Here is a 13,091-nt window from a genome sequence, read left to right on the forward strand (position 1 = left end):
AGTTCTCCTTGAAGAGGTCCTTCACATCCCTTGTAAGTTGGATTCCTAGGTATTTTATTCTCTTTGAAGCAATTGTGAATGGGAGTTCACTCATGATTTGGCTCTCTGTTTGTCTGTTATTGATGTATAAGAATGCTTGTGATTTTTGTACATTGATTTTGTATCCTGAGACTTTGCTGAAGTTGCTTATCAGCTTAAGGAGATTTTGGGCTGAGACAATGGGGTTTTCTAGATATACTATCATGTCATCTGCAAACAGGGACAATTTGACTTCCTCTTTTCCTAATTGAATACCCTTGATTTCCTTCTCTTGCCTAATTGCCCTGGCCAGAACTTCCAACACTATGTTGAATAGGAGTGGTGAGAGAGGGCATCCCTGTCTTGTGCCAGTTTTCAAAGGGAATGCTTCCAGTTTTTGCCCATTCAGTATGATATTGGCTGTGGGTTTGTCATAAATAGCTCTTATTATTTTGAGATACGTCCCATCAATACCTAATTTATTGAGAGTTTTTAGCATGAAGGGTTGTTGAATTTTGTCAAAGGCCTTTTCTGCATCTATTGAGATAATCATGTGGTTTTTGACTTTGGTTCTGTTTATATGCTGGATTACATTTATTGATTTGCGTATATTGAACCAGCCTTGCATCCCAGGGATGAAGCCCACTTGATCATGGTGGATAAGCTTTTTGATGTGCTGCTGGATTCTGTTTGCCAGTATTTTATTGAGGATTTTTGCATCAATGTTCATCAAGGATATTGGTCTAAAATTCTCTTTTTTTGTTGTGTCTCTGCCAGGCTTTGGTATCAGGATGATGCTGGCCTCATAAAATGAGTTAGGGAGGATTCCCTCTTTTTCTATTGATTGGAATAGTTTCAGAAGGAATGGTACCAGCTCCTCCTTGTACCTCTGGTAGAATTCGGCTGTGAACCCATCTGGTCCTGGACTTTTTTTGGTTGGTAAGCTATTGATTATTGCCACAATTTCAGATCCTGTTATTGGTCTATTCAGAGATTCAACTTCTTCCTGGTTTAGTCTTGGGAGGGTGTATGTGTTGAGGAATTTATCCATTTCTTCTAGATTTTCTAGTTTATTTGCGTAGAGGTGTTTGTAATATTCTCTGATGGTAGTTTGTATTTCTGTGGGATCAGTGGTGATATCCCCTTTATCATTTTTTATTGCATCTATTTGATTCTTCTCTCTTTTTTTCTTTATTAATCTTGCTAGTGGTCTATCAATTTTGTTGATCCTCTCAAAAAACCAGCTCCTGGATTCATTTATTTTTTGAAGGGTTTTTTGTGTCTCTATTTCCTTCAGTTCTGCTCTGATTTTAGTTATTTCTTGCCTTCTGCTAGCTTTTGAATGTGTTTGCTCTTGCTTTTCTAGTTCTTTTAATTGTGATGTTAGGGTGTCAATTTTGGATCTTTCCTGCTTTCTCTTGTGGGCATTTAGTGCTATAAATTTCCCTCTACACACTGCTTTGAATGCATCCCAGAGATTCTGGTATGTTGTGTCTTGGTTCTCGTTGGTTTCAAAGAACATCTTTATTTCTGCCTTCATTTCGTTATGTACCCAGTAGTCATTCAGGAGCAGGTTGTTCAGTTTCCATGTAGTTGAGCGGTTTTGAGTGAGATTCTTAATCCTGAGTTCTAGCTTGATTGCACTGTGATCTGAGAGATAGTTTGTTATAATTTCTGTTCTTTTACATTTATTGAGGAGAGCTTTACTTCCAAGTATATGGTCAATTTTGGAATAGGTGTGGTGTGGTGCTGAAAAAAATGTATATTCTGTTGATTTGGGGTGGAGAGTTCTGTAGATGTCTATTAGGTCTGCTTGGTGCAGAGCTGAGTTCAATTCCTGGGTATCCTTGTTGATTTTCTGTCTCGTTGATCTGTCTAATGTTGACAGTGGGGTGTTAAAGTCTCCCATTATTAATGTTTGGGAGTCTAAGTCTCTTTGTAGGTCACTCAGGACTTGCTTTATGAATCTGGGTGCTCCTGTATTGGGTGCATATATATTTAGGATAGTTAGCTCTTCTTGTTGAATTAATCCCTTTACCATTATGTAATGGCCTTCTTTGTCTCTTTTGATCTTTGTTGGTTTAAAGTCTGTTTTATCAGAGACTAGGATTGCAACCCCTGCCTTTTTTTGTTTTCCATTTGCTTGGTAGATCTTCCTCCATCCTTTTATTTTGAGCCTATGTGTGTCTCTGCACGTGAGATGGGTTTCCTGAATACAGCACACTGATGGGTCTTGAGTCTTTATCCAATTTGCCAGTCTGTGTCTTTTAATTGGAGCATTTAGTCCATTTACATTTAAAGTTAATATTGTTATGTGTGAATCTGATCCTGTCATTATGACGTTAGCTGGTTATTTTGCTCGTTAGTTGATGCAGTCCCTTCCTAGTCTCGATGGTCTTTACAATTCGGTATGATTTTGCAGTGGCTGGTACCGGTTGTGCCTTTCCATGTTTAGCGCTTCCTTCAGGAGCTCTTTTAGGGCAGGCCTGGTGGTGACAAAATCTCTTAGCATTTGCTTGTCTGTAAAGTATTTTATTTCTCCTTCACTTATGAAGCTTAGTTTGGCAGGATATGAAATTCTGGGTTGAAAATTCTTTTCTTTAAGAATGTTGAATATTGGCCCCCACTCTCTTCTGGCTTGTAGGGTTTCTGCCGAGAGATCCACTGTTAGTCTGATGGGCTTCCCTTTGATGGTAACCCGACCTTTCTCTCTGGCTGCCCTTAACATTTTTTCCTTCATTTCAACTTTGGTGAATCTGACAATTATGTGTCTTGGAGTTGCTCTTCTCGAGGAGTATCTCTGTGGCGTTCTCTGTATTTCCTGAATCTGAATGTTGGCCTGCCTTGCTAGATTGGGGAAGTTCTCCTGGATAATATCCTGCAGAATGTTTTCCAACTTGTTTCCATTCTCCCCGTCACTTTCAGGTACACCAATCAGACGTAGATTTGGTCTTTTCACATAGTCCCACATTTCTTGGAGGCTTTGCTCATTTCTTTTTATTCTTTTTTCTTTAAACTTCCCTTCTCGCTTCATTTCATTCATTTCATCTTCCAGGGCTGATACCCTTTCTTCCATTTGATCGCATCGGTTCCTGAGGCTTCTGCATTCTTCACGTAGTTCTCGAGCCTTGGTTTTCAGCTCCATCAGCTCCTTTAAGCACTTCTCTGTATTGGTTATTCTAGTTATACATTCTTCTAAATTTTTTTCAAAGTTTTCAACTTCTTTGCCTTTGGTTTGAATATCCTCCCGTAGCTCGGAGTAATTTGATCGTCTGAAGCCTTCTTCTCTCAGCTCGTCAAAGTCATTCTCCGTCCAGCTTTGTTCCGTTGCTGGTGAGGAACTGCGTTCCTTTGGAGGAGGAGAGGTGCTCTGCATTTTAGAGTTTCCAGTTTTTCTGCTCTGTTTTTTCCCCATCTTTGTGGTTTTATCTACTTTTGGTCTTTGATGATGGTGATGTACAGATGGGTTTTTGGTGTGGATGTCCTTTCTGCTAGTTTTCCTTCTAACAGACAGGACCCTCAGCTGCAGGTCTGTTGGAGTACCTGGCCGGCCGTGTGAGGTGTCAGTCTGCCCCTGCTGGGGGGTGCCTCCCAGTTAGGCTGCTCGGGGGTCAGGGGTCAGGGACCCACTTGAGGAGGCAGTCAGCCCGTTCTCAGATCTCCAGCTGCGTGCTGGGAGAACCACTGCTCTCCTCAAAGCTGTCAGACAGGGACATTTAAGTCTGCAGAGGTTACTGCTGTCTTTTTGTTTGTCTGTGCCCTGCCCCCAGAGGTGGAGCCTACAGAGGCAGGCAGGCCTCCTTGAGCTGTGGTGGGCTCCACCCAGTTCAAGCTTCCAGGCTGCTTTGTTTACCTAAGCGAGCCTGGGCAATGGCGGGCGCCCCTCCCCCAGCCTCGCTGCCGACTTGCTGTTTGGTCTCTGACTGCTGTGCTAGCAATCAGCGAGACTCCGTGGGCGTAGGACCCTCTGAGCCAGGTGCGGGCTATACTCTCCTGGGGCACCGTTTCCTAAGCCCGTCGGAAAAGCACAGTATTCGGGTGGGAGTGGCCCGATTTTCCAGGTGCCGTTTGTCACCCCTGGAAAGGGAACTCCCTGACCCCTTGCGCTTCCCGAGTGAGGCAATGCCTCGCCCCTGCTTCGGCTGGCGCACGGTGCGCTCACCCACTGACCTGCGCCCACTGTCTGGCACTCCCTAGTGAGATGAACACGGTACCTCAGATGGAAATGCAGAAATCACCCGTCTTCTGCGTCGCTCGCGCTGGGAGCTGTAGACCGGAGCTGTTCCTACTCGGCCATCTTGGCTCCTCTCGCCCCCTTTATCATTTTTTATTGCATCTATTTGATTCTTCTCTCTTTTATTAGTCTTGCTAGCGGTCTATCAATTTTGTTGATCCTTTCAAAAAACCAGCTCCTGGATTCATTAATTTTTTGAAGGGTTTTTTGTGTCTCTATTTCCTTCAGTTCTGCTCTGATTTTAGTTATTTCTTGCCTTCTGCTAGCTTTTGAATGTGTTTGCTCTTGCTTTTCTAGTTCTTTTAATTGTGATGTTAGGGTGTCAATTTTGGATCTTTCCTGCTTTCTCTTGTGGGCATTTAGTGCTATAAATTTCCCTCTACACACTGCTTTGAATGTGTCCCAGAGATTCTGGTATGTTGTGTCTTTGTTCTCGTTGGTTTCAAAGAACATCTTTATTTCTGCCTTCATTTCGTTATGTACCCAGTAGTCATTCAGGAGCAGGTTGTTCAGTTTCCATGTAGTTGAGTGGTTTTGAGTGAGTTTCTTAATCCTGAGTTCTAGTTTGATTGCACTGTGGTCTGAGAGACAGTTTGTTATAATTTCTGATCTTTTACATTTGCTGAGGAGAGCTTTACTTCCAAGTATGTGGTCAATTTTGGAATAGGTGTGGTGTGGTTCTGAAAAAAATGTATATTCTGTTGATTTGGGGTGGACAGTTCTGTAGATGTCTATTAGGTCTGCTTGGTGCAGAGCTGAGTTCAATTCCTGGGTATCCTTGTTAACTTTCTGTCTCGTTGATCTGTCTAATGTTGACAGTGGGGTGTTAAAGTCTCCCATTATTATTGTGTGGGAGTCTAAGTCTCTTTGTAGGTCACTCAGGACTTGCTTTTTGAATCTTGGTGCTCCTGTATTGGGTGCATACATATTTAGGATAGTTAGCTCTTCTTGTTGAATTGATCCCTTTACCATTATGTAATGGCCTTCTTTGTCTCTTTTGATCTTTGTTGGTTTAAAGTCTGTTTTATCAGAGACTAGGATTGCAACCCCTGCCTTTTTTTGTTTTCCATTTGCTTGGTAGATCTTCCTCCATCCTTTTACTTTGAGCCTATGTGTGTCTCTGCACGTGAGATGGGTTTCCTGAATACAGCACACTGATGGGTCTTGACTCTTTATCCGATTTGCCAGTCTGTGTCTTTTAATTGGAGCATTTAGTCCATTTACATTTAAAGTTAATATTGTTATGTGTGAATTTGATCCTGTCATTATGATGTTAGCTGGTTATTTTGCTCGTTAGTTGATGCAGTGTCTTCCTAGCCTTGATGGTCTTTACAATTTGGCATGATTTTGCAGCGGCTGGTACTGGTTGTTCCTTTCCATGTTTAGTGCTTCCTTCAGGAGCTCTTTTAGGGTAGGCCTGGTGGTGACAAAATCTCTCAGCATTTGCTTGTCTGTAAAGTATTTTATTTCTCCTTCACTTATGAAGCTTAGTTTGGCTGGATATGAAATTCTGGATTGAACATTCTTTTCTTTAAGAATGTTGAATATTGGCCCCCACTCTCTTCTGGCTTGTAGAGTTTCTGCCGAGAGATCCACTGTTAGTCTGATGGGCTTCCCTTTGTTGGCAACCCGACCTTTCTCTCTGGCTGCCCTTAACATTTTTTCCTTCATTTCAACTTTGGTGAATCTGACAATTATGTGTCTTGGAGTTGCTCTTCTCGAGGAGTATCTTTGTGGCGTTCTCTGTATTTTCTGAATCTGAAAGTTGGCCTGCCTTGCTAGATTGGGGAAGTTCTCCTGGATAATATCCTGCAGAGTGTTTTCCAACTTGGTTCCATTCTCCACGTCACTTTCAGGTACACCAATCAGATGCAGATTTGGTCTTTTCACATAGTCCCATATTTCTTGGAGGCTATGTTCGTTTCTTTTTATTCTTTTTTCTCTAAACTTCCCTTCTTGCTTCATTTCATTCATTTCATCTTCCATCACTGATACCCTTTCTTCCAGTTGATCGCATTGGCTCCTGAGGCTTCTTCATTCTTCACGTAGTTCTCGAGCCTTGGCTTTCAGCTCCATCAGCTCCTTTAAGCACTTCTCTGTATTGGTTATTCTAGTTATACATTCATCTAAATTTTTTTCAAAGTTTTCAACTTCTTTGCCTTTGGTTTGAATTTCCTCCTGTAGCTGGGAGTAGTTTGATCGTCTGAAGCCTTCCTCTCTCAACTCGTCAAAGTCATTCTCCGTCCAGCTTTGTTCCGTTGCTGGTGAGGAACTGCGTTCCTTTGGAGGAGGAGAGGTACTCTGCTTTTTAGAGTTTCCAGTTTTTCTGCTCTGTTTTTTTCCCCATCTTTGTGGTTTTATCTACTTTTGGTCTTTGATGATGGTGATGTACAGATGGGTTTTTGGTGTGGATGTCCTTTCTGTTTGTTAGTTTTCCTTCTAACAGACAGGACCCTCAGCTGCAGGTCTGTTGGAGTTTGCTAGAGGTCCACTCCAGACCCTGTTTGCCTGGGTACCAGCAGCGGTGTCTGCAGAACAGCGGATTTTCGTGAATCATGAATTCTGCTGTCTGATCGTTCCTCTGGAAGTTTTGTCTCAGAGGAGTATCCGGCCGTGGGAGGTGTCAGTATGCTGCTACTGGGGGGTGCCTCCCAGTTAGGCTGCTTGGGGGTCGGGGGTCAGGGGTCAGGGACCCACTTGAGAAGGCAGTCTGCCCGTTCTCAGATCTCCAGCTGCGTGCTGGGAGAACCACTGCTCTCTTCAAAGCTGTCAGACAGGGACATTTAAGTCTGCAGAGGTTACTGCTGTCTTTTTGTTTGTCTGTGCCCTGCCCCCAGAGGTGGAGCCTACAGAGGCAGGCCAGCCTCCTTGAGCTGTGGTGGGCTCCACCCATTTGGAGTTTCCTGGCTGCTTTGTTTACCTAAGCAAGCCTGGGCAATGGCGGGCGCCCCTCCCCCAGCCTTGCTGCTGCCTTGCAGTTTGATCTCAGACTGCTGTGCTAGCAGTCAGCGAGACGTCGTGGGCGTAGGACCCTCCGAGCCAGGTGCGGGATATAATCTCCTGGTTGCTGTTTTTTAAGCCTGTCGGAAAAGAGCAGTATTGGGGTGGGAGTGACCCGATTTTCCAGGTGCCGTCTGTCACCCCTTTCTTTGACTAGGAAAGGGAACTCCCTGACCCCTTGCGCTTCCCGAGTGAGGCAATGCCTCGCCCTGCTTCGGCTCGCGCACAGTGCACTGCACCCACAGTCCTGCGCCCACTGTCTGGCACTGCACTCCCTAGTGAGATGAACCTGGTACCTCAGATGGAAATGCAGAAATCACCCATCTTCTGCATCGCTCATGCTGGGAGCTGTAGACCGTAATAGAATTTTCTTTTCTCTAGCTTCTTAGATTGTAAAAATACAGTATATCATATAACACATGTGTTAACTGACTTTGTGTTATTGGTAAGGCTGCTGGTCAACAGTAGGCTATTGGTGGTTAAGTTTTGGGGGACTCAAAAGCTATAAGCAGATTTGCCATTGCATAGGAGGTTGGCTCCTCTAACTGCCGAGCTGTTCAAAGGTCAACTGTACTGGCTGATATGGTTTGGCTTTGTGTCCCCACCCAGAATCTCGAATTATAATCCTATAATCCCCATGTGTCATGGGAGGGACTCGATGGGAGGTGATTGAATCATGGGGGCGGTTTCCCCCATGCTGTTCTCATGATAGAGTATAGTTTCATAAGGGGTTTCCCCCTTCCTGCTTGGCTCTCATTCTCTCTCCTGCTGCCCTGTGAAGAGGTGCCTTCTGCCATGATTGTAAGTTTCCTGAGGTCTCCCCAGCCATGCAGAACTGTGAGTCAGTTAAACTTCTTTCCTTTATAAATTACCCGGTATTAGGTATGTCCTTACAGCAGCATGAGAACAGACTAGTACACTGCCCAAGACAATCTGTTGGGCAGGAAACTAACAGTGAGAGAGTCTTGCAGAATCAGCTTTGGTATGGTATGTAGGCTAGGGACTGGACTGAATGCCTGTATCTCAAGGGTTTCAGCCAAACATATCTGCAAGGATAAGTATTTCTGCAGAACCTAGTAGAGTGCCTCATTGAAGTCTCAGCTTTAGCCATCCTCCAGTTCAGGGGTAGGAGGCTGTCAGCTGAATAAAAACTGTTCTTTCTGCTCATCCTCCTTCCTCTCTCAGCTTCTACCTGGTAAGGTCTGAAGCAGAAACTCAGGAGTTAGAGAGGAAGAGGACAAAAACACAGTCAGCAAGAGCATGACAACACTGTCTCCTCCAGTAGTGAGCAGCTGCCAATCACAAACTCCGAGCAGAGGAAAGGAAGCCGGAGTCTCAGCTTTAAAATTAAAATTTATCTGATGAGGTTGGGCATAGTTGCTCACATCTGTAGTCCCAGCACTTTGGGAGGCCAAGGCGGGCAGATCCCTTGAGGTCAGGAGTTCGAGACCAGCTTGGCTAACATGGTGAAACTCCGCCTCTACTAAAAATACAAAAATTTAGCTGAGTGTGATCGTGCACCTGTAATCCCAGCTACTCAGGAGGCTGAGGCAGGAGAATCGCTTTAACCTGGGAGGTGGAGGTTGCAGTGAGCCAAGATCATGCCACTGCACTGCAGCCTGGGTAAGGGAGTGAGACTCTGTCTCAAAAAAAAAAAAAAAATTATGTGATGAATATCTTGGACTAGATGGTTGTAATTTCCCCACTGAGACAGTGTTTCATAACATAGGAGTGACAATAGGTTGTCTTTTATCTAAGAGCAGGCCAAAAAGTCATACATCCTGTCCAAGTTTTCAACCAGAGGCAGGGGAAGATGAACTGGACTGAATATTTCTAATAAAAAACTATGGGAAACAAAAGACTGAGTAAAATAAAAAAAAAACCCTCTATATAACATAAATGCCCATTTTCTCCTGCCTCAGCCTCCCGTGTAGCTGGGATCACAGGCATGTGCCACTACGCCCGGCTAATTTTGTATTTTTAGTAGAGACAGCATTTCTCCATGTTGGTCAGGCTGGTCTCGAACTCCTGACCTCTGGTGATATGCTCACCTTGGCCTCCCAAAGTGCTGGGATTACAGGTGTGAGCTACTGCACCTGGCCTAAATGCCCATTTTCTTTCTTTTCTTTTTTTTTTTCCTTTATTGTTTTGGAGACAGGGGTCTCGATACATTGCCCAGGCTGACCTCAAACTTCTAACTTCAATCCTCCTGCCTCAACCTCCCAAGTAGCTAGAAGATTGAGTTTTAAGCCACACACTGTGCTTGTTTAATGAACCAACTACATCTCCAGGTGAGGGTATTCAAGGTCATGGAACTGGTTCCTGGGCCCTTATTTTATAACTGATGCACATGAGGGTTTAACTTACACTCATTTTGACATTTAATGCTCATAATATTGGTGCCTCTATTAAAACACAGACGGTGCACATCCCATTTAAACCCAGTTCAATATAATCATTGTTTGCCACATGCAAGTTGGAAACTAAGAGGAACAGAAAACTGACCAGAAGACCTAATGCTCGTCTTATGAACACGCTCTTGGCTTCACTTCTTACCTTCACCAGAAGGTCCTTTGCCTCCTTCTCCAGCCACCGTGGATAAAAGGGATTGTCCATGCGGATGGAGTGGAAGAGCTCCTCCTCATCCTGCCCGTGGAAAGGCGACTGACCAATCAGCATCTCATAAAGGAGAACCCCGAAGGACCACCAGTCCACAGAGTGGTTGTATTTCTGACCCAGCAAGATCTGCACAACCAAAAGGCAGACACGAAATTAACAGGAATGAGGCTGAGGAGTGACAACTCTTTCTGAGCATCTCAAGGCCACTCAGTAAATGGTCGAGGATGGTGTGCAGCTGCAACAAAGATCACCCTGAAACCTGTCTCTTGAGAAGCCAATGACTGGATAGCAGTGTCTAAACAATGCTGAAATTTTTGAGTTTGAGCCTGAGTAAACACTTTTCAGTTTCAATTTGTACTTTTCCTCTGCTTTTAAAGAAACAGTGAAACTATGCCATTAGTTTTTATTTTTCCATCAGTGACATGAGAACTTAGGTGGCAGATATTGGACCTAAGCTGGTATGTGTCTAAGTTCTTCAGCGGCTCTGGTGTGAGCCTGGAAACCAAGCCTATGTGCTTTGCTGACTTGTACTGTCCTGAGTCTTTGCATAAACTCTCTGTAGTAATCAGGCATCCAAACAGGTCATCTGGACAATTCCCTTCCTCAAAGCCTCGCTATCTATGGCTGTTCAGTTCAGGGGGCACAACTGTAATCACCAATATGCAGAATCAAATTGTGTCCTGTGCCAGGAAAGAGAACCTAGGATAGCAAAGTGCTCAAATCTAGTCCGGGTGCAGTGGCTCACTCCTGTAATCCCAGCACTTTGGGAGGCCGAGGCGAGTGGATCACCTGACGTTGGGAGTTCGAGACCAGCCTGGCCAACTTGGTGAAACCCCATCTCTACTAAAAATACAAAAATTAACCAGGTGTGGTGGTGGGCGCTTGTAATCCCAGCTACTCAAGAAGGTGAGGCAGGAGAATTGCTTGAACCTGGGAGGCAGTGGTTGCAGTGAGCCAAGATCATGACAATGCACTCCAGCCTGGGAAACAAGAGAGAAACTCCATCTCAAAAACAAAAACTCCCAAAGCACTCAAATCTAGAAATGAAAGATCTCTAAGAGCTACCTACCGCTCAATAGCGGGGTCTGAGTCTATCTGTTAGGGAGGAGGATTTAAAGTCTGGAAGCCTATCTAACATTTTGAAAGATTCCTATCCTTTCACCAACCCACTCTTCTGGCAAAAAAGGCTTTGTATGTTGATCTTTCAATGAATTCCTTTTTGGACGTTGGAAGGTAGAGGGCATGTGCCATTCTGCTGAGCGTCTGACATCCCAACAAACTGTGCCTAAGCTTCTCTGAGATGGTACATGGTAGGACCCATCCATGGATGAAAGAAATAAGGAAAATGTGCTGGTGGGTAAATTACCAACGGAAGTTAAACCAGTATGTAGAGGAAACAGCTGCACTTGCTTGCTCATTGCAGCATCATTCACAATAGCCAAGATATGGACTCTAAGTGTCCATCAGTGGATAAATGGATACAGAAACTGTGCTACATATACACAGGGTTGTATCAGCCCTGAAAAAGGAGAAAATCTCCACTTGCAACAACATGGATGAATCTGGAAAACATATTGAGTGAAGCAAGCCAGGCACAGAAAAACAAATACTGCGAGATCTCATTTATATGTGAAACGTAAACACGCTGAACTCATAGAAGCTGAGAGTAGCACTTGCCAGGGTCTGGGCAGAGAGTAGGGAGGAGGGATAGGGAAGGCGTTGAAGAAAATGTGGTACATCCACACAGTGGAATATTATTCAGCCTTCAAGGTGAAGGGAAAACTGTCACATGCTACATGAGTGAACCTTAACACTATGCTAAGTGCAATAAGCCAGGCAGGGAAAGACAAATACTGAATGATTCCACTTACATAAGGTACCTTAAGTATTAACAGAGGTTTTTGCCCTTAACTTAACTTTCAGTGACAAAAACCATAATTACTTCTGCACCAACCTAACAGTTAAATTCTAGAAACAGGAAGTGGAATGGTGGCTGCCAGGAGCTGTGGGGAGGGGGAATAGGGAGCTAGTATTTAATGGGGACAGAGTTTTGGTTTTTCAAGATGAAAAACCTTCTGGAGATTGATTGCACAACTATACAATACACTTTATTTTATTTATTTATTTTTGAGATGGAGTCTCGCTCTGTCACCCAGGCTGGAGTGCAGTGGCACAATCTCGGCTCACTGCAACCTTTGCCTCCTGGGTTCAAGCGATTCTCCTGCCTCAGCCTCCCGAGTAGCTGGGATTACAGGTGCATACCACCATGCCCAGATAATTTTTGTATTTTTGGTAGAGATGGGGTTTCACCATGTTGATCAGGCTGGTCTTGATCTCCTGACCTCAAGTGATCCACCCGCCTCGGCCTCCAAAGTGCTGGGATTAACTGCACCTGGCACTATTTTTAACATTCCTGAACTGTACACAAAAATAGTTCAGATGGTAAATTTCATGTTATGTGTATTTTCCCACAATTAAAAACAAAACCCTAGGACATAGTAGTGGCACATAAAATTTTTTTAATGGAAAAGAGGGAAAAAAAATCTTTGTCAATTCATGACTGCTGCTCCAAGGATGAGTTGCGGGCAAGTTACTTTATTAGCCAAAACAAAATGGAGAAGGAATAATAGGATTGAGGCACTAAACTTAAAAGCAAGACAGTCGGACTCTCTTGGGGATGAACATCTGTTCTACCTTGTAATGTGTTCGGGCTTAGCTGGGTGCATCTGTGAACAGACGCACATAAATACACACACACACACACACACGCAGAAGATATTTTGTTGTTGGCACTACTCATATGAAATGGAATTTTTCTCTTCCTTCTTTAATGGGCCTTTGGAATGAGTGGCAGAATTGCAGCACTGATGGCCTTGAAAAGAAAATGACGCCACAATTCCAGCCATTCTCCCAGCACTTTCGGAGGCTGAGGCAGGTGGATCACCTGAGGTCAGGAGTTTGAGACCAGCCTGGCCAACATGGCGAAACCCCGTCTCTACTAAAAACACAGAAATTAGCTGGGTGTGGTGGCGCATGCCTGTAATCCCAGCTACTCAGGAGGCTGAGGCAGGAGAATCACTTGAACCTGGGAGGTGGAGGCTGTAGTGAGCCAAGATCGCGCCTCTGCACACCAGCCTAGGTGATAGAGCAAGACTCTGTCTCGAAAAAAAAAAAAAAAATTCCAGACATTCCAGTATTTTCTAGGAAAGCCACATGTTTT

General features: G+C 44.2%; 1 protein-coding gene and 1 long non-coding RNA gene across 5 annotated transcripts in view; one reads left to right on the plus strand and one right to left on the minus strand.

Annotated features, from left to right (window-relative positions):
* Nucleotides 1-13,091, plus strand: part of LOC134762026 (uncharacterized) — a 44,402-nt gene that overhangs the window by 25,867 nt on the left and 5,444 nt on the right. The window lies entirely within an intron of this gene.
* Nucleotides 1-13,091, minus strand: part of PRKCQ (protein kinase C theta) — a 165,311-nt gene that overhangs the window by 16,826 nt on the left and 135,394 nt on the right. For all 3 annotated transcript variants that reach the window (XM_024253393.2, XM_054521886.1, XM_054521888.1), the window contains one exon: nt 9,809-9,997. In XM_024253393.2, the coding sequence (XP_024109161.2) occupies nt 9,809-9,997 (189 nt within the window). The remainder of the gene's footprint in view (nt 1-9,808; nt 9,998-13,091) is intronic.

This window comes from Pongo abelii, chromosome 8 (assembly GCF_028885655.2).
Source record: "Pongo abelii isolate AG06213 chromosome 8, NHGRI_mPonAbe1-v2.0_pri, whole genome shotgun sequence".
In the NCBI taxonomy this organism is placed as follows: Eukaryota; Metazoa; Chordata; class Mammalia; order Primates; family Hominidae; genus Pongo; species Pongo abelii.